Source organism: Stegastes partitus, unplaced genomic scaffold, assembly GCF_000690725.1.
Source record: "Stegastes partitus isolate 25-593 unplaced genomic scaffold, Stegastes_partitus-1.0.2 Scaffold1942, whole genome shotgun sequence".
NCBI lineage: Eukaryota > Metazoa > Chordata > Actinopteri > Pomacentridae > Stegastes > Stegastes partitus.
In genome coordinates this window covers 1-19109 of record NW_007579673.1, presented here as the reverse complement: position 1 = coordinate 19109, position 19109 = coordinate 1, and the positions used below count along the sequence as shown (strand labels likewise).

General features: G+C 39.9%; 1 protein-coding gene across 1 annotated transcript in view; it reads left to right on the top strand.

The window, feature by feature from the left end:
* The window catches only part of LOC103373289 (kin of IRRE-like protein 1), a 77116-nt gene extending 58542 nt beyond the window's left edge, over positions 1 to 18574 (top strand). The window contains exons 3-10 of the mRNA XM_008303137.1: positions 5200 to 5349; positions 6269 to 6426; positions 10885 to 11035; positions 11611 to 11716; positions 13741 to 13889; positions 14996 to 15123; positions 15515 to 15641; positions 18068 to 18574. Of these exons, the coding sequence (XP_008301359.1) occupies positions 5200 to 5349; positions 6269 to 6426; positions 10885 to 11035; positions 11611 to 11716; positions 13741 to 13889; positions 14996 to 15123; positions 15515 to 15641; positions 18068 to 18285 (1187 nt within the window). The 3' untranslated portion in view covers positions 18286 to 18574. The remainder of the gene's footprint in view (positions 1 to 5199; positions 5350 to 6268; positions 6427 to 10884; positions 11036 to 11610; positions 11717 to 13740; positions 13890 to 14995; positions 15124 to 15514; positions 15642 to 18067) is intronic.
* The last annotated feature ends 535 nt before the right edge of the window (positions 18575 to 19109 follow it).

Sequence of the window (19109 nt, the reverse complement as noted above, 5' to 3'; positions counted from 1 at the left end):
AGGCCATTTTATAGTAGGAATGGTTTGCTTTCATGGAAAACACTTCCTGAGCCATGAGGCACTGTGTATTGATGAGGCCTCTGGACATGGTTGGGTTGTCGATATGGACGCGCCACATGGAAAACTGGTTGAGGATTCACATTTAAAAAGAAAGTGGAACCAGAGAGTGTGTCGAGTTTTCACACAGCTAAGCATCCGAGGGAAAACTTACGCCAGGGTGCAAGAAAGAAAGCTCTGAGGATCCATTCCATGCTGCCTTGGACAGACTTGCACAGTTGCTGGAGGAGTTATGGGAGTTTCCTCTTCCCCCTTTTCATGTGATTTGTGCACTTATAGAAGTCCATGTTTCTCCTATGGGGACTACAGCACCAGCATGGGGTATCGGAGCTGTAACTGTGTCCAAGTACTTGCCAGAGAATTTATATGGAGAAGTTAAACACGTTGGTTTTAGCCTCCGCCAGGGTTGTCCCCTGTCACCAATCGTGTTAGTTTGATTTTCATGAGCAGGATTTTAAGGCGCAGCCGGGGGGGAAGATAGCGTCTTGTTTGGGGACCTCAGAACTGCCTCTCCGTTCTTGGCAGACGATCGAGTTCTGTTGGCGTCGTCAGACAGTGACCTTCAGCAGGCATCGAGGTGATTTGCAGATGAGTGTGAAGCACTTGGGATGAGACACGGCATCTCCAAGTCTGATTCTGTGAAGAAAAAACAGTTGACTGTATCCTCCCGGGTGGGGAATTAGCTGTTGCACCAAGAGAAGGATCTCAAGATCAGCATTGCAGATGTTGCACCAGAAGTTTGTGGTGAAGAGTTTGAAGGCACATTTTTTTTTACCAGTCAGTCTACTTTCCAGCTGTAATTGTGAGCTTTGGGTAGTGACCAAAAAGAACGAAACTACAGTCAGAAAAAGTGAATATTTTATTGCTCCTTTGTTTTAAAATATGAAACTTGAGGTGGTCCAGATGCTACTGGATGTTTTTTGGGCTGGTTTTCTAATTGGTAGGCGACCCCGAAGTAGACCCACAAAAAATGAAAAATTAAATCTAAAACCGAAGCGATTTACGATTTTATAAACAATTTATGGTTATTTTACAGATTTTTTCCGTCTTGTGTTAATTTACAAAAAATAACTTATATTTTAAATAATAACTTATATATTAAGAAAAAAACAGGCCAAAACAGTACATAATTTAAATAATATCTAAAATTTATATTTAAAAAATGGTAATTCGTTGATTTACATTGTTAAATGATCAAATTACATGTTTTTCAGCTGTGTTTAAATCAGCAAAGTATATCATTATTTAAAACATATTTGCTGTTGTTTGAAAGAAAAGGATAAAAAAATTATTTTTTAAAATGTGATTTAAATATTTTTCTTTTTTTGTTAAATAGCGGTTTGTTAAATTATAGATTATATTTAGTAGAATCAAAGAAAATTGCTTTTATGCATTAACCCTAAAAAAAATGGTAAAAATGGTAAATAATGCCATCAGTATTTTTTTTACAAGTAGTAATTTGGTCTTTTAACAACGTCTAACCATAAAAGAACACAGTTTTATTGTTTTAAATAAAATATAAAATAAAAATTATAATTATTTTACAGATATTTGTCATTATTTTCACTCTTTTTGTAGTTTTTGAACACTGCAGTATTTTTCTGGCACTTCTGCGGCCAGATTTTCACCACTTTATACAGATTTTTTTTTTTTTTTTTACAGTGCCAGAAAAATACATTACACAGTATATATCCCACCTGGCCTGGAAACACTGAAATATCACCTTGCTTCTACTCTGGTTGAGCCATAGCAGATGGATGGATGGAAAAAGCGACTACACAAAGCTTTCAGTACCTGCATGAAAGAACTTTTGCATTAGCACTTACACTTATTACATTAGCACTCACATACTTTCAGCTGCAAACCACTCATCACATTTCTCACAACGCTGTAAATTCATCCACAAAGAACGACACACGCTGTATAGCACACAAAAACATCGCATACCCATCCGCCCACACACACACACACACACATATCCAGTCAAACCACCGCCCACACACACACACACACACACACTCAGATACACACACAGTCACACAAGTGATAATCTGACATGTGATGTGAATCTTGTGTTCAACTCGATTTAATTCACAGGTTCATTAAAGGTCAGCACGTCTCTCGTTCTCCCTCAACCTTCCTTTTATTTCCCGGTGCGTCGTCTCGTGAAACCACAGCTTCATCCTCACTTTCTTTCTTTCTTTCTTTCTTCCTCCCCAGATTCCCTCTGTTGCTTTTTTTTTTATTCCTCTTCTCTTCCCATCCCTTCCTCCTGCCGCTCTCTTTCCGTCGGTAATGTTCCCTTTGTCCTTGTAGCCCTTTTTCACCAGCACGGTCCCGCTGACAAACACATTTGATAAACATGTTGTCCTCTTTGTCTCTTTTTTTTTTCCCCCCTTTGCTTTTCCACCATCTATCATCAACCTTTTTTTTTTTTTTTTTACTCTTAGTTGCTGCCATTCTTCCCCTTGACATATGGCAGCTCGGTGTTTTGCTCTTCTTATTTATTACCGGGGAGGGGGAGTCTGTAAGTTTGCGCCAAACAAAAGACATTCATGTCCAGTGAGGTGTTGCAGGTGTGTTGCATGTGATGCATGTGTGATTACATACAGTGTGGGCGTGCAGCAGATTCATACCTCGTTCCTGCCGTTCAGTTTGTCGACATCACATATTCATGCATGTGGATATAAAAAGAAAAAATGAATATCAAACCCTTTTGATACACAATTAATGCACGGCAACATATGTGCATGAGGGCAGATACCTAAATTACCTCTACCTGCAGGCATCAGTGGTGGCAGTTTATTGTTCATCCTCCTCCTCCTCCTCCTCCTCCTCCCTCCTCCTTCTCCTTCTCCCCGGGGTGCTTTCACCTCTGTGGTTGCTATGCTGCGAGGTGCTGGAGTGGATGATGTAATCTCCACTAATACTTTTGTCCCCCCCTCCACCCTCCACCCTCCACATCCTCCGTCTTCCTCTCCGCACCCCGACTGTCTGCCTGCCCGCCTGCCTCTGCCATCTGAATCCATGATGTCATGTTAGGATTGGGCACGGAGGATCAATGAGTGCCCCCTAGTGGGACGTCACGCTCAATTATGTCTTTGTCTGAGAGGCGAAGGGTTCAAACGCAGAGAGGAGAAAAAAAATGGTGGTTGGGGTGGTGAGGGGGGGCGCTGCTGCTGTAATTGGAAACTGCCTGTAGTTTGCGCATCACACAGGAATTGATGTATGGTATAGTGTGTTTGATCAGTGTTTGTGCGGGAAAAAAAAAATCCTGTTTATCTGTAACTGTGCTACTATGCTGGCTCTGTAGTTTCGCATTGATGATATTCCTCTGTGTTTGTGTTTAAAAAAAAAAAAAAGGGACGTCATGATCTCCAGACTCTGGGGTTAATGCAAAGGAGGTCTTCGAAACGCCTGCAAATAAACACTAAATGTTATCTTTGTGTTGTGATAAAAAGCTCTGACATTTTCAAGTAAATACGCGTCCCGTTCGCTGCTCTCTGCCTCTGATTGATGTGCCGCGGCTGTGATTCAGCATTTATCCATTTCATAAGAGCTTTTTACATTTCCTTTATCTTGTAAACAGATCAGGTGTCAGTCGTCCGCCGCACAGTCGAGTAGGGGACAGAAATAAAAATCGGTGACACTGAATGAAAAGAAAATAAGGCCCAGATGTTCTCAAAGGTTTTATGCACCGTTTTTCCTCTGATGAAATTCACAGTTTAAAGGGTTTCACAAAAATTTCTGGAAACTCGCTTGTCTTTCATGATATGTATGCATTCAGATAGTTCTGCTGCATCCCCAAATAAACCTGGAACTTATTTGTGCTCTTCACTGTGGAGAAAAACAACGCCTTAAAAATTCAAGAGCAGCATCTCCTTCCAGGAAATAAGTGACACTGTTAGTCTGGATGATCCACCTCACACTCTGTGAACTGCTTTCATAGCAGCATAGCATAGCAAGAAATAATAACTATAAAACTTGTTTTTGTGATAAATTATTAATTTAGAGAAACTCCCCTTTAAAGTAAACATTTTTTTGTCATCAGGTACTTGTACTACAACAAATGTTTTTAGGAAAAGCAGTTCAGTGCACGACAAAAAAAAAAGGTCACAATATATGAAAAATGGCCAGATGGTGTTAATTTAAAGGTGGGGTAAGCAGTTCTAATCTAATACGCTTTTTGTGTCAAATTCAAGGTGTCCAGACTTTATGGTTGCAGGGACAATTCACATGGACAAATCCACACACTATTAGAGCGTGTTCTGTGCACATTCATGCTTGTGCACGGTTGTGCTCATGCACGTGGGCAGATGAAGGTAAATCTGGCACATGCTCAGTATCTAAATATCCATCCATTATCTATACACCGTTTAATCCTCACAGGGTCACGGGAGGGCTGGAGCCCATCCCAGCCAACTTAGGGCGAAGGCAGGGGACACCCTGGACAGGTCGAATATCTACATATGAAGAGTTCATTTGCAAAAACAGATGACTCCAATTTTGTAGATTTTCAGAAAACTTTTATGTTGTTGTTTGCTTGAGATCATATCAATCAAACTGAAGCTGAGTGGATCTGACTCAGTAGTAATGACAAAAATAGAGATAACTTAAGTTTGATTGTTGTTGTCTCAGGTAGACGATGGAAAAGTGGGTTTTCTGAAGGTTTGTGAAGATGGAGTTATCTGTTTTTGCAAATGAACTCTTCATATGTGAACTCACTAAATATCAACAAGCTTCTTTCAGAATTGCAGACTTCATCTTTAAATAAATGAACATAAAAACATTAATTTTATCTGCCAATTTTTAAGAGATTCCACCTGAAACTGATCACTCAGTCCTCCTAAAATAAAGACGTCATCCTGAGATCTGTTGTGAATGCAGCACCATTGTGATGACTCATGGCTGTAATATCATCATTTGATGCTCCTCTTCCTTCACACCGACACTCCTTTCAAAACACCAACATGTTCCTTTCACCGCGTGCAACACATAATGCTGCGCGATGTGTGAGGCATGACTAAAGCGGGGATTCCGACAAGTAAATGAGCACAGTGTTTGTGTTGTTTTTGTTTTTTTTTTACTGGCTATCTCTGTCTCCATCTCTTATCTTTAAACCCTGCTGTGTGTCTCCTGCAGCCTGGCCCAGGTATCGTGTGCTGCGCGCTCTGGACATCGGCCAGTACAATCTGGAGATCTCCCACGCCGAGCTCTCGGATGATTCTCTGTACGAGTGTCAGGCCACCGAGGCCGCCCTGCGCTCCAGGAGGGCCAAGCTCAATGTGCTCAGTAAGTGATCAGATGCAGGGGATGTTTCTCTGATTTTCTGTTTACCAGCAACGTTTAAGCAAAGCCCCTTTTCAGTCTGAAGAAATCTGAGCTGTACAAATACAAAAAAATGCCAAATTGATACTCCTGTCTTGGAGAGTTGTCACTGTGGCTCCTTTCCAGTTTGAGATGACCTGTGTGGTTGAAGTCACATGGTCAGCTTAGATGCTCCGTTATGGTTCAGTTGCTTCTACACATATTGGGTCCGTCACTCCCTGTTAGGTTTCCTATCTGCTTCCATTTGGCAAATCATTAATCTGCTTGACAAGTTACATTCAGTGTGCATTTTTTGATGTCAGGAATACACAACAAGCAAACAAAAAGACTGCAGCCGTATGTCTTTGTGTAACTTGGAGGCTTGAAAACCAAGTTTGTGTCCAGAATCTGCACAGCTCTCGAGAAAAGCAATAATTCAGTCTTCTCAACCCCGTGAAGCTGCCGGTCTGATACGTCACCATGAGAATCTCAACTTTAACCTTAAATTCAACCATTCTTCATGTTAAATAGAAATTCAAAACCTGTTTTTCTTCATTTGTTCTTGAGTGTAGAATTCTGATGGACAGGAAGAATAAAATATTGAGATGCTGGTCGGCCAGCAGCACAGAGGTTAAAGGTTAAAGTAGATATCGGCTCACGGGGGAAGAAGTTGGACAACAGACTTGGATATAACAACAACATGAAATAATTTAGCATTGCCCTTTGCACTTTTATGTTATTGGCCTAAGAAGCAGATTTAGAAGAGCGTGTGTTCCTTTGACCTATCATGTGCAAAGCTGGACAGAATTTAGTTGATGCCCACTATATGTACAGATATGTTTTCTTCGGTATGCATGAGTGCACGCTTGCAGAATTTATTTTAAAGTATGCGTCTTTCCTGCAGTCCCCCCCGAGGACCCGGTGGTGGAGGGAACCCCGGAGCTCCTGCTGATGGCCGGGACTCCGTACAACCTGACCTGCGTGACCCGCGGGGCGAAGCCTGCAGCTCACATCCAGTGGACCAAGGATGGAGTGGCCGTGGAGGGAGCCTACCAGTCCACGGTGACTCACAGCACGACCAGCAACATGCACACATGCAGATAATAGCGGCCGCACGTGCACAAGACAGGGAAAAGAGTCATGCATCATAAAGCGCACATAAAAGCAGATGAGTTTATTACGCTGAAATGAGATCTGCAAAAATCTCACATGCCCGCTAATGGCTTTGAGAGAGTTTGCAACACAAACGCTAATACTTACAATCTGCTCCTCGATAAAAATCCACTCTGGGTCTGTTTGTTTGTTTGTTTATGTGCTTCTCTTGCCGTGGGCACGTTTCAAAGGGGGAGTACAGTATGTACACCGCACAGCAGCCTGAGGTCCTGCGCGAGGCGAATAGTGTGCAGAGCGTGTTGGAGACAAAGTTAGACTTTCTCAGTTGACAACATCTCAGCAGATGGAGACCACATTCACTGAGAAAAGTTTTGACAAAATGCAGATTCTGACCTGCAAACCAAAGAGCGGCGGTTTGTGCCTTGAAACCTGGTAGCAGGCTGTAAGCATGTCGACTAATGCAGTATTTATTTTCTGGAGAAGCAAAACCATAAGTGAAATATCTCATCAGTATCTGTTTGCTACAGCAAACTAAGACAAGTCATTTTTCCAATATTTGCTAGAAGTAAATGCTCAAGGGAGGAATCGCAGCTTCTCAGAGCAGCACTAAGGTTCTTATGCTCTTTTCTTTGGCATCCTACTGTAGGAGTCACTTTGCTTGTATACGTTGGAGAGTATTTTTTAGTTTTTCATGTTAACTGTGGGGCTGCAGGGTGGCTGTTGGTAGCACTGTTGCCTCGCAGCAAGAAGGTTGCCGGTTCGCGTCCCGGTGGGGGCACCGGAATCTTTCTGCGTGGAGTTTGTATGTTCTCCCTGTGCAGCGTGGGTTCTCTCCAGGTTCTCCGGCTTCCTCCCACAAAAACATGTTGAGGCTAATTGGTGATTCTAAATTGTCCGTAGGTGTGAATGTGAGTGTGCTTGGTTGTCTGTCTCTAAGTGTAGCCCTGTGATAGACTGGTGACCTGTCCAGGTGAACCTGCCTTCGCCCTAAGTCGGCTGGGATAGACTCCAGCCCCCCACGACCCTAGCGAGGATTGAGCGGTGTATAAGTGATGGATGGATGTTAACTGCAGTTTTTAGACAGCTAGTGAACTCAAAATACAGACACGAGCTGCTGTGATTGACCAAAAGCTGCCGTATGAAACTGAAATTTGATCAAACTTGGCAACCCTAAGCGTCCTGGCCTTGCTGAGCTGTAGGGGAGTCGTCCCAGTCAGCAGCGTTAACACAGCATGTACATGTTCTGCAGGGTAGATACAACATATAATATACATAAACACCAATGTGCTTATATTTTCTTTCAAGGCAAAGGATTTCTTCACACAACACAAAGCCATGATATGAGAGTCTGTTGTGTTTTCGTATGTGAACTGCAGTGTGTTGACTCGTCGCCGCCCGCTGTGCACGCTCCATTTTCTGACATTTGTTGTTACAGTCTGTTGAATGGTCTGTCTGGGTCTGAACCGGCCTGCACTGTCTGCACTTACTTGTCCAGAGTTGTACAAACAGGCTGCTGGAGGGCCACCGATACCTACACTGTAAAAAAAAACAAACACAAAAAAGAAACCCCACAAAAAAACATGTTCGGTCAGCTGGATGCCAAAAACACATTCATTACAGTAATTTTAATAATTAAAATAAATTTTCTAGCCTTTATTCTAACACCAGATTGCATATATGTTGGCTTTGTGAAGTGTGAAAGATTTGAAATTGCCTCAATATGTATATTCATAGATACAATGATAAATAGATCGAATGATAAACATTATATAGATCAATGAAAAGCCTGATTTCAACAGTTTATCAATGCTTATTATCCACTTGTGAATTATCGCTCAGTCAACATTTTTCTGTGAGAACTAAAACCACTGAAAACTAATAAAATACATCTTTAGCTTAACAAATGAATGTAAAATTATCGAACCGTTCATTCTTTTTCTGTTAATTCTCACTGACTGTTTCTAACTTTACAATATTCAACTTGAATTTTATGGTTATTCAAAGTTTTGAGTGTTATTTTTTTTATCTTACATGCTAGTTTACAGACATTTTTGCAGTTTTATTGATATTTTTTGTGTTTTTCAACACTATGGAGAAAAATTAAACCTACATGACAAGGAAAACTTTTTACAGCGTGCAGCCACACTAAGCAGCAGAAATACAAATGTAAAGCCGACTACTTTGTGTGTACATGTTGTGTACTCACATAGCTTGTTGCGTACTTGTTTGTTAAGTTGTTGTGATGTTTATGTGAGTCGCTGCTATAACACAGACACCCTACTTTATCACATTATGAATAAAGACTGACAGTATTTGGTTTAGCTCCTTTTAGCTCCTCTGTGCTGAATTTTGCAGCGAACCGTTACAAACCGTTTTTGCGCTAAAGGTTTGCAGCGGCGGCTAATTAAAATTAGTAGTTAAATAAATGTACTCCCGCTAATTTCATAAATCTTGCATTCACAAAACGCTACACCTGCTGTTTTTAAATAGCTGGGCGTCTGCATGAAAATGTGTAATTACGCTCCTCCTCCTCCTTCCATATGCTTTGTATCACCGCTTAAAACAGAAACAAACGCATCCCTGACAAAACCAGGATGATCGTCTATGTGTTTAATCAACTCTTGATAAAGAACGTAAAGGCAGGAGCTGCACACCTGCACACGGTCTGATTACAACCCGTCCTCCTGCGTTCACACTCATGTATGCACACTCATGCTTCTCATGTTCGCAGCCGCAAACCGTGACTCACACACTGGAGCACAGATGTTTTTACATCTCGTCACAGGCAGCTTTATGCCCCCCACACAAGCTCATACATATTACATGCAGCTCATATATTACCGTGATACTGACCACGCAGCTTCACTACAGCCCGAGCGCTTTCTTGACACATTTTTTAACTCGCTGTATTTCAATAAAACCTCCCCTTACCCGAGAAAACTGCGATTTTTACGGTCATATCGGGCAGAAGAGATTTACGGCTTCTGTTTTACAACTGAAGATTATTTCCATTATTGATTCATCTATCAATTATTTCCTCCTATATCTTTCTTCCCACAAAACTTTATATATGCATTCTATTTCTGTCTGTGCATTGCTATTTATATTTTATTACCTCTCATGGCTCCATTAGTAACCAGCCAATATTTACCTCCTCTCTCTTCTCTACTTTCTGTTTTGTTTCTCCCATGATGCCTTCTGTTTCCTCCCTTATTAAGTGCTTTAATGTATAAGCACTAAAGCACACTCACTGCTCTTCCTCTGACTTGTTCTTATGGATTCTTCTGACTCGATTTTTGGCGCCTAACTCATCCTGCAACTTTGAGAAAACCCATGTAAATTATATATTAAAAACGTGCGGCTCGGTCGGGAATGTTGCGTCTTTGTTGGTGATTCATTGCACAGTTTTTACGACATTCCAAAAAATAAATCTGCATTAAATATCCCCATTGAAATGAATGGAAAGTCGGTCGAACCAAGCCATGTTTGGAACCCTGTTGCTCCGGCATATTTTACACTAGAAACTTCATTCACAGTTTAAACGCTTCACTAATTTTTGTATGTTATTTGTCTGAATCCGTGTTTTCATATGTTTTGTGGTTTTTACGCAGTCACAGTTATCTTTTGAAAATCCGTAATTTTTCATTTAATAACAAAAAAAGGGGCCGTTAAGCTCGTTTCCTTCTCACAATTTCTTCTCTACATGAGCGATTTATACATAAATATGTTGGGCTGCAGGGTGGCACAGTTGGTAGCACTGTTGCCTCGCAGCAAGAAGGTCGCCGGTTCGCGTCCCGGTGGGGACTGCGTGGACTTTGCATGTTCTCCCCGTGCAGCGTGGGTTCTCTCCGGGTTCTCCGGCTTCCTCCCACACAGTCCAAAAACATGTTGAGGTTAATTGGTGATTGTAAATTGTCCGTAGGTGTGAATGTGAGTGTGCTTGGTTGTCTGTCTCTAAGTGTAGCCCTGTGATAGACTGGTGACCTGTCCAGGGTGTCTCCTGCCTTCACCCTGAGTCAGCTGGGATAGACTCCAGCCCCCCATGACCCTAGTGAGGATTAAGCGGTGTGTAGATAATGGATGGATGGATGTTGGCATTTTTGCCTCCTTTCACTCAGAGTGACTCTTAGTGCCATAGGACTGTTATGTTTTCACAGATTAAAACTCTCATTCACTCCCATTATATCAGAGCTCCAAACTTTCGGGTGAAAACCAGAAACGAGGGTCTCTGTAACCTGCCACCAAATCTATACACAACATAGCAAGTACATGAAAATACGTTTAAAACAATATTGCGCTTCACACGGTGAAAGAATCTTTTCAATACGACTTGTAGTTTATGAGCTGTGGCTGTTTGTGAGATGCTTTCATGCTTTCTCCCATCCTAACACCTGTCCCGTCTTCTAGGAAGTGCTGCCGGACAGGAAACGGGTGACGACGAGGAGCTACCTGCCCATCACTCCGGTCGACACCGACAGCGGCAGCAACTTCACCTGTGTGGCCAGCAACCCGGCGGTGCCGATGGGCAAAAGAGCCACCGTCCATCTCAACGTCCACCGTACGCCAGTCCTCTTCTCCACTTGAACGCTATTAAAGTGCCCCGATGGAGCTCAGGTTACCGGAGCCAAGCTGGCTTTGTGTAGACACGCCGGAAAATCAGTCTATAATTTGAATTAGCTGCCTCGGCACTTGTCAAGTTAAAGTAATTATCAGCCAAGAAAAAAATAACTCAAAGGCTTTGTGTATGAATTTACAGTCACGATTTTTCAACACATTCTCAAACCTGGACTCGCTCCAAATTTGATTTAGCTGCTTGTGCTGTTTTGGCACCAACTTTGAGGCCAATAATCTTTACCTAAAGCGGCTCGGCGTGTTGATTTTCCTCAACATCTGGAGAAGCAGAAACTTTTTTGTGTTTGCGTGAAACAGGGAATGATTGCTCACAAGGAAACCTTAGTTTGAATATTTAATTAAGAAGACTGATGTGTTTTCTTTCCCATCCAGTGTAGTCGGTGAGTTCGGTGGGAGGACGGCGTTACTACAGATTTTTATTATTGTGGAAGCTTCAGTTTTCAGGACTTGTTTGTGTAAAAACCTGCCGATATGCATTAGTAATCTTCTTCCCCTGTGCAGACCCTCCCACGGTGACCCTGTCCATCGAGCCTCGCTCCGTCCTGGAGGGCGAGAGGGTCACCTTCACCTGCCAGGCCACCGCCAACCCTCCCATCATGGGCTACAGGTCTGCATTCACTTTCACTGGATACATATTTTGCACTGTAAATCGTTTTAACTTCATTCAGGTGAGAAGCAGAAACTCCCTTGCTGCCTTAAAAATCTGATTTAACTACACTTCAGCTGATTAAAAGTTCAAAATCATCTTATGAGTTGTTAAAGTGTAAAAAATTGGTTGAGTTAAATTAACTGAAGTTGAGAAATCAAGTTCAATAAACTTAAGATATTAAGTTGAATCAATTTCCTTTTACAGTTTCTAAGTTTTCTCTTCGTTTAACTCTGAAAAGTCAAAGTGTCAACTGCTGAAGCCATTTTTGACCAAAGACAACCTGTGGAGCTGCTTCCAAATTAGAATTATAAAATGTTCTCAGCAGGATGTTTTCTTTTAGTTCCCAAATTGTTCTTTTTTTGTAGGTAGGGTAACTAAAGCCATTATAAAAATGTTTGGTGATAACATTGTTAGACTGTGAATCTTGGATTAAACGCTCCTCCTTTGTTATCTTGTCACATTGTCCCTCAAAAACATTCCCAGAACCGAACATTGCAGACAGAATGTTCCACCTTTGTTAACACTACACAGACTGGGAAGGTTTTATAAAGAACATTCTGTTATCTGAGGTCACAGCAACATCTTAAAAACGTTTTTATCAACGCTGCATCGAGAACGCCGTTCCTTTGTTGTCACTTTCTACAGAAGAAGCTTTTTAATAATGTGCTCCCGAAATAAAAATGTTCCACCTTTAACATATATATGACATATCAGGAACGTTTCTCTGGGGACTTCATATCATTTGGTTTGAGAATGTTCCTCCTTTGTTATCACAGAACATAATCTGTGTTTCTATAGCGTCCACTGAATGTTGACATTATAGCATTAAATTAACTTTATAGGAACATTACTGAAAGTGAAAATATTCCTAAAATGTTCTTTAAACATTCGATTAAAATGAATTTAAAGAATTGTTAGAAGTTGTATGTAATGTTATCTAATGTTGTAGCAACGTTTCCTGCCAGCTGGGTTCCAATTATAGTGAGATGAATGATAAGTGATAATTTTCAGAAATGTTTTGAATATTATGAAAAGAAACAAGTGCAACACACCTTTATATATACATATATACATATCAAAGACACAAGTTTCCACTATGTTTTTATTAAACTACAATAAGGAGTTTTAACTCAATGCATTCTGGGAAATTGGCTTATATGCTGGTTCTGTTTCTTCACAGCGGCTCAATCATTTGACTCGTGTTATCAGAACTCTTGTTTGTGAATTCTAAAGTGTTCTGAAAGTGAGAATCAAAAGCTAAACTCATGTATTTACATTAAGTAAACTAGAAAAGATGACACGATTGGACTAAGTTCCTTGATGCTCTGATGCTCTTCAGTGTGAATATACAGCTTTGTGGTGCAGTTCAAGAGGTGAGAAACTTTTTGATGCCGGTCCAGCAGTGCAACACTCGGAGCCCAATCAGACGTTTAATGCCGATAGATTTTCCTTCATGCGTTCCAATCTGCCTGTATCCACCCTCTGGAGTTGCTCCTGAATTGCAATTTCTGCTTAGAGCACAGAATTGGTGAAAGTATCGAACATTTGTACAGTTAAACACTGACTTTTATCCTAAGCGACAGCACTGAAGCGCTGCAATTGCAAAACGCTGGACTTCAACAGTTTTAATGTGAGGTTTGAGACTCCACCGGAGGGTCTCGGTGTGGGAGCACTGCCAGGTGCTTAGGCACTAAGCCTGCCCAGTGTGTATTAAAATGTCTTCTAATGGAAGATGTGCAGCACGGTTATGTGGCTTTGCGTTGGCCAGATCCAGTATGGATCACAGAAATGAAAGGAAATCTCTTGCAATCATTCCCTCAGGTTTTGGAATCCATAAATGTGAGTTTAATTGATAATATAAAAACACTCATTGTCTAATAATAACATTTCAATCACCACTTTGTCTTTTGAGGTTTCCTGCTGCCTCTGGTCGACGTAGCGGTGATTTGAGTTGCTTGTTAAGCTGGTTGTTTCTCTGTCAGGTGGGCTAAAGGTGGCATTCTGCTGGAGGGAGCCAGAGAAAGTGTGTTCGTCACCACGGCCGATCACTCCTTCTTCACCGAGCCCGTGTCCTGTCAGGTGTTCAACGCCGTGGGAAACACCAACGTCAGCATCCTCGTGGACGTGCACTGTGAGTCGAGGGCAAACACTCCTGGGCCGAGCGGGATTCAGATGATGTGCGTTTGTCTTAGGAAGCACGATGCGTTTATCAAATCAAATCAAATCATACTTTGTCATTTTGCCAGACATACAGCAGTAGCGCAGGCTGAATGAAATTCCAACAGATCTCCTACAACATTCACCAAGTACACCATGCAAAAATACAAATAGATTCGAAAATGGAATAAAGTGCTAAAACTACAATATAACAGTAGCCAGAGTACAAAGAACAAGAACTAAAAAAGCTCAGATAACTAAAAATAGTAAAACACTGAAAATGCTAAAACACAAAAGATGTAAAAACACGAAATATGCTGAAAGAAGTAAAAATGGTAAAACAACTAAAAATGCTAAAATAACTACAAATGCTAAACCACTAAACATGCTAAAATAAGTGAAAATGCTAAAACAAATAAAAATGGTAAAACAAAAAATGTTTAAACACTAAAAATGCTTAAACAGTAAATATGCCAAAACAAGTAAAAAAAAAAGTCTAAAACACTAAAAATGCAAAAATAACTAAAAATGCTAAAAAAAATAAAAAAAAACTAAAACACTTATAATTCTACAACAACTACAAATGCTAAAAAGACCAAAATGATAAACACTAAAAATGCAAAAATAACTAAAAATGCTGAAGCACTAAAAACTCAGAAACACTAAAAACACTAAAACAACTAAAACTGCTAAAACAAAACCAGCATTTTATGTTGAACTACACATTACATATATGCGTTGTGGAGAGTTAATCTGCAGTAGATGGTTCCTGCATATTCTGTTCTCTCTGTTTAGTTCAGCCCAACACAGCCGTATTGTTTTGTCCAAAGCTGTTATGTAATAATTATTTCTATTAGACACTTAAATGAATTAAGTAATGCAAATAATCAGAATATTAGAGCGGAGAGGAAAATGTCCTGCACCGGTTCTGCTGCAGGCTAAATGAACACTTCTATCAGGAAGAATTTGAATAAGTTCTACTCTAATAGAACTGTATTTTACATTTTTTAATATCTTGACTCCACTTTCATTTTTTTTTCATGTTAACAGTTGGTGATCACTAATTGTACTGTTTTTCAGTCGGCCCAATCCTGGTGGTGGAGCCCCGGCCGGTCACCGTGGACGTGGACTCCGACGTCACTCTGAACTGCAAGTGGTCTGGAAACCCTCCCCTCACCCTCACCTGGACCAAAAAGGGCTCCAGCATGGTGAGAACAAACCACCCCGACCACCTTTGACCTTTGACTCAACAGTGCAGATTCATGTCTGATTAAAATATTCAACCCCTAGAATAGAACCAAACCTATATTAGAGACCCAGACTTCATAAATGTTTGCTCAGTTGTAAAGCAGACCGTTAGTAGTGAGACTCCGTCTTCATATCTTAAATCTTTAATTCATGCCTAACAAGTTAAGAAAGGCTCGAGGAAAAAAAAAACTAATGGAGCCTGCTGAGTAAATCAACATGTTTTATGAATTAAATATAAATCTCCCTCCCTCCTGCACTGCCGTTTTTTAATATCTCTCTCTGTCTGTCTGTCTGTCTGTCTCTGTTCTCCATCTCACAAACCTAATATCCTGTTTCTTTTATGTGTTTTAGGTGCTCAGCAACAACAACCAGCTGTACCTGAAGTCGGTGAGTCAGGCTGATGCCGGCCAGTACGTCTGCAAGGCCATCGTGCCGCGGATCGGAGTTGGAGAAACCGAGGTCACGCTGACTGTCAACGGTCAGTTCATATCCACTTACTTTGCTATTAATAACAGAGAAAACCATGAAACGTGTTCCTACGCACGGTGAAGCCCTGATTCTGTGTCAGACATGAATAATGTAACCAGATGCATCTAAGTATCCTTCTGTTAGCATCTCTCTGTATCTGACAGCTGTGAAACCACTGAATCTGCTCAGTACACGGTCCGAGTGTTTCCTTCGACCCGGCCTGATTCATTCCTGCCCGAGCTCGACCCAAACTAACTAATCAACTAATTTTTCAGTCCTAAACAGGCTAAAAGCCAATATTTCACTGTCAAGAACCTCCAGCGAGCACTTAATAAATCAAAACTGATTCACCAAGAACACAATGATGAAAAGGGAGTTCACAAATGCATCTTAAATCTTCACCAAATGACAAAGTACCCGGTCAGAGCAGAGAGGAAGGGAGATAAATTCATCAGCACGGCCTCACGTATCAACAGCAGATCTAGTGATCTGGTGACCACATGAGCAAAAATCACTGACAAGACAATACTTTATGTTAAATCAGTTAAGTCATCATGAAACATCAGTTTCATTTTCATGACTGACATCGAGCCGTTACGCATCGTTTCAGTGCCAAGAAAAAAAAAAAACATGTAAACATGTACCCACACTTTGGCCTGCAGCTAAAAAACAAAAATTTACATTTAATTATTTTAAAAAATACAAATAGATTAATTCATTTTCAAAAAAAGAGAAAGAGTAAAACAGGGCTTTTTTTTCTTTTTGCATTTTAATAGTGAATTTACTGTGAGAAAAACTAGAAATGTTCTATTTTTTGAATGTATATCTACAGTAGAAAAGGGAGAAATAAACAGAACAGTAAAGCAGAACTTCCTCTTATTATTTAATGGAAATTTTTATATTAAAAAAATCAATAACAAAATATGATCATTTACTTCAATGTAATGGTTTATATACAGTAAAAGATGCACTTTCTGTTATTTAATGATGTAACTAAAGTGCAAATACAAAAAACTTTTTATTATTTGACATTATATCTACAGTAGAAAAACTGTAGACGTTACATATTAATAAAGTAGCTGACAAAAAAAAATACTGTCAGACTGTCATGTAGTTGAAAAAATAAAAAACTTCTCTTAATTTTTTTTAAAGGGCATTTGCTGTATTTTAATGGTAAATCTACAACAACAAAAAATCCTGTTGTTTAATGTTTTAACAATGCTAATAGAAGACACTTCCTATTATTAGATGGTATATCTGTAGGAGAAAAACTGCAAATACTAAATAAATCCATAAAATACTAGAAATGTGTTTGTCTTGTAGTTTTAAATTTTTTTTATTTAATAAAATTTTTAACATTTACGGTGAATCTATAGTTAAAAAATAAAAATAGGACATCTTAAAATCAGTGGTGTACTAACTGTGAAATGACATTTTCCTGTTATTTAATGGTAAATCTGTTATAAGACATTTTAATTCTACTCTTACTGTGTGTTTATTGTGAAAATAGTATAATTAGAATAATAATTTCTGCTGTTTAACATTCTAACCACATTTTTCACACAACTTGTTAAATAAAGTCATAAAATAACAGAAAACATACTGGCAGTTTATTACCCAGCCATTAGCCTGTAATTTAATTATTTTTTTTTTTAAAAAAAAGGAAAAATAAAAAGAGAAAAAAAGCACATTTCTGGGGATTTATTGTTCACTTACCATAAACTAAAAGAGGCAAATTATGTCAATGTTATACCTACAGCTGTAAAACATAGTAAGTATAAGTTCAAACATATCCTTCACATTTCCATAAAAATACCCAACTACAGTAAATCATGTACTATTAAAAATATACAGTCATGTTAATACAGCTTAAGATTAGATTATCCTTAATTAATCACACAGTGGGGAAATCTACAGCAAAGAGAGCGCAAACATTTCAGGAATGATAATAAAAATAAACCAAACTATACATAGTCCTAAAACATAAAACTACTGCACACATCAGTGGTTTTTAGATGAACAGAAATGCTGATATTATTATTGCACAGATACATAGAAAGAGAACGGATGTGGCGTTTACTTCAAGCAAATTTTGTAAACCTTGAAATGATGATATAAATTTTGGTGTGACCAGAACCTGAATCAACAAATGTTCAAGGTTCTCTCAAAACCTAAGCTTAAATATGAGCACACTGTTATGATTGAGTGCTAGTAATCACTATCATCACAGCTTTGAGCTTCCTCTGTGCGCTTGTGGACGGTGACACTGTCAAATATAGTGTATATAATATAATGACATTAGCTTCTACACATCATCCTTGTATTGATTTATATCTTCCAGACCTTTATAAACGTTAGATTTTGCTTTGCTGTCTGTTGTTGTAACGCTCCCTGTTGTTGCATGTCTCTCCGCCTCGTCCACTCCGGCTCCCTCAGGCCCACCCATCATCTCCAGTGATCCGGTTCAGTACGCCGTCAGAGGGGAGAGAGGAGAGATCAAGTGCTACATCGCCAGCACCCCCCCACCCGATAAGATTGTAAGTCCGTCCTTGGAAGTTGTAATCTGCCGCAGAGGTGCTCGACCTCTTCAGATTGCATCTGCCTCAGACAGAATCCTCATCACAGCTCCGCGTCCTCGCCGAAAAACTAAATGATTTTTTTTTTTTTTTTACTTTCTGTGGCTAAAAGACTGGCTCAGGCGACACTGTTTTCCGGCTGTGTCACGCATTGGTGGGAACAATCTGTTCCTGCTCTGTAGTGGAAGGTGTGACTCATCAAAAGCAGCTGCCGTAGTGTTTGTGTGGAAACAAAGAGGAGACGCACAGGACTGCACACGGGGAGATGTTGAGGTGCAGCAGATATGATTACAGACGTCACAGAGCTCAGGCTTTACTTTTTACACATGTTTATTGGAGGATTTCACAATTATTAAATGTTTTTTTTTGTAAAATTAAAAGCAAAAGCAACCTAACAGGGAAATTTGGATGGTTTTAATTTAGAAAATTTTATATCTGTAACAAAGCTTCTTAGTAAATCCCAGCTGAATGTGTTTTATTTGCCACTAGATCAACAGAGGAGCATAAAATTATTGTCAAACTCAGACACTGGTGCATTAGTTTCATTCAAGCTGATGTAGCCGCTCCTCCAAGTCTATAAGCAAAGTCACAGCTTTGTTTCTGTAGACCAGTGCCTCCCTTTTTCCATCTGATTCACCCACATTTCACCGATTAGAAAGCACATTGGCTGTGATGAATCTGTCGCTGTACATGCAAATGTTGAGTTTTGGTTATTGATTAACTATCCGTTTCAACTTTTCTGCTAGTTTCCCTGCATCCACAGTTGCAGCGCATGAGAACTAACTACTGTTTGCTGCTGGCCTCTTGTAGCTGTTTTTTTATAGGATATTATGACGCTTAGAATTACATACAAAGATCAACATCAGTTCAATTTGCATGCATTCAACACCTAAGTGCAGTTT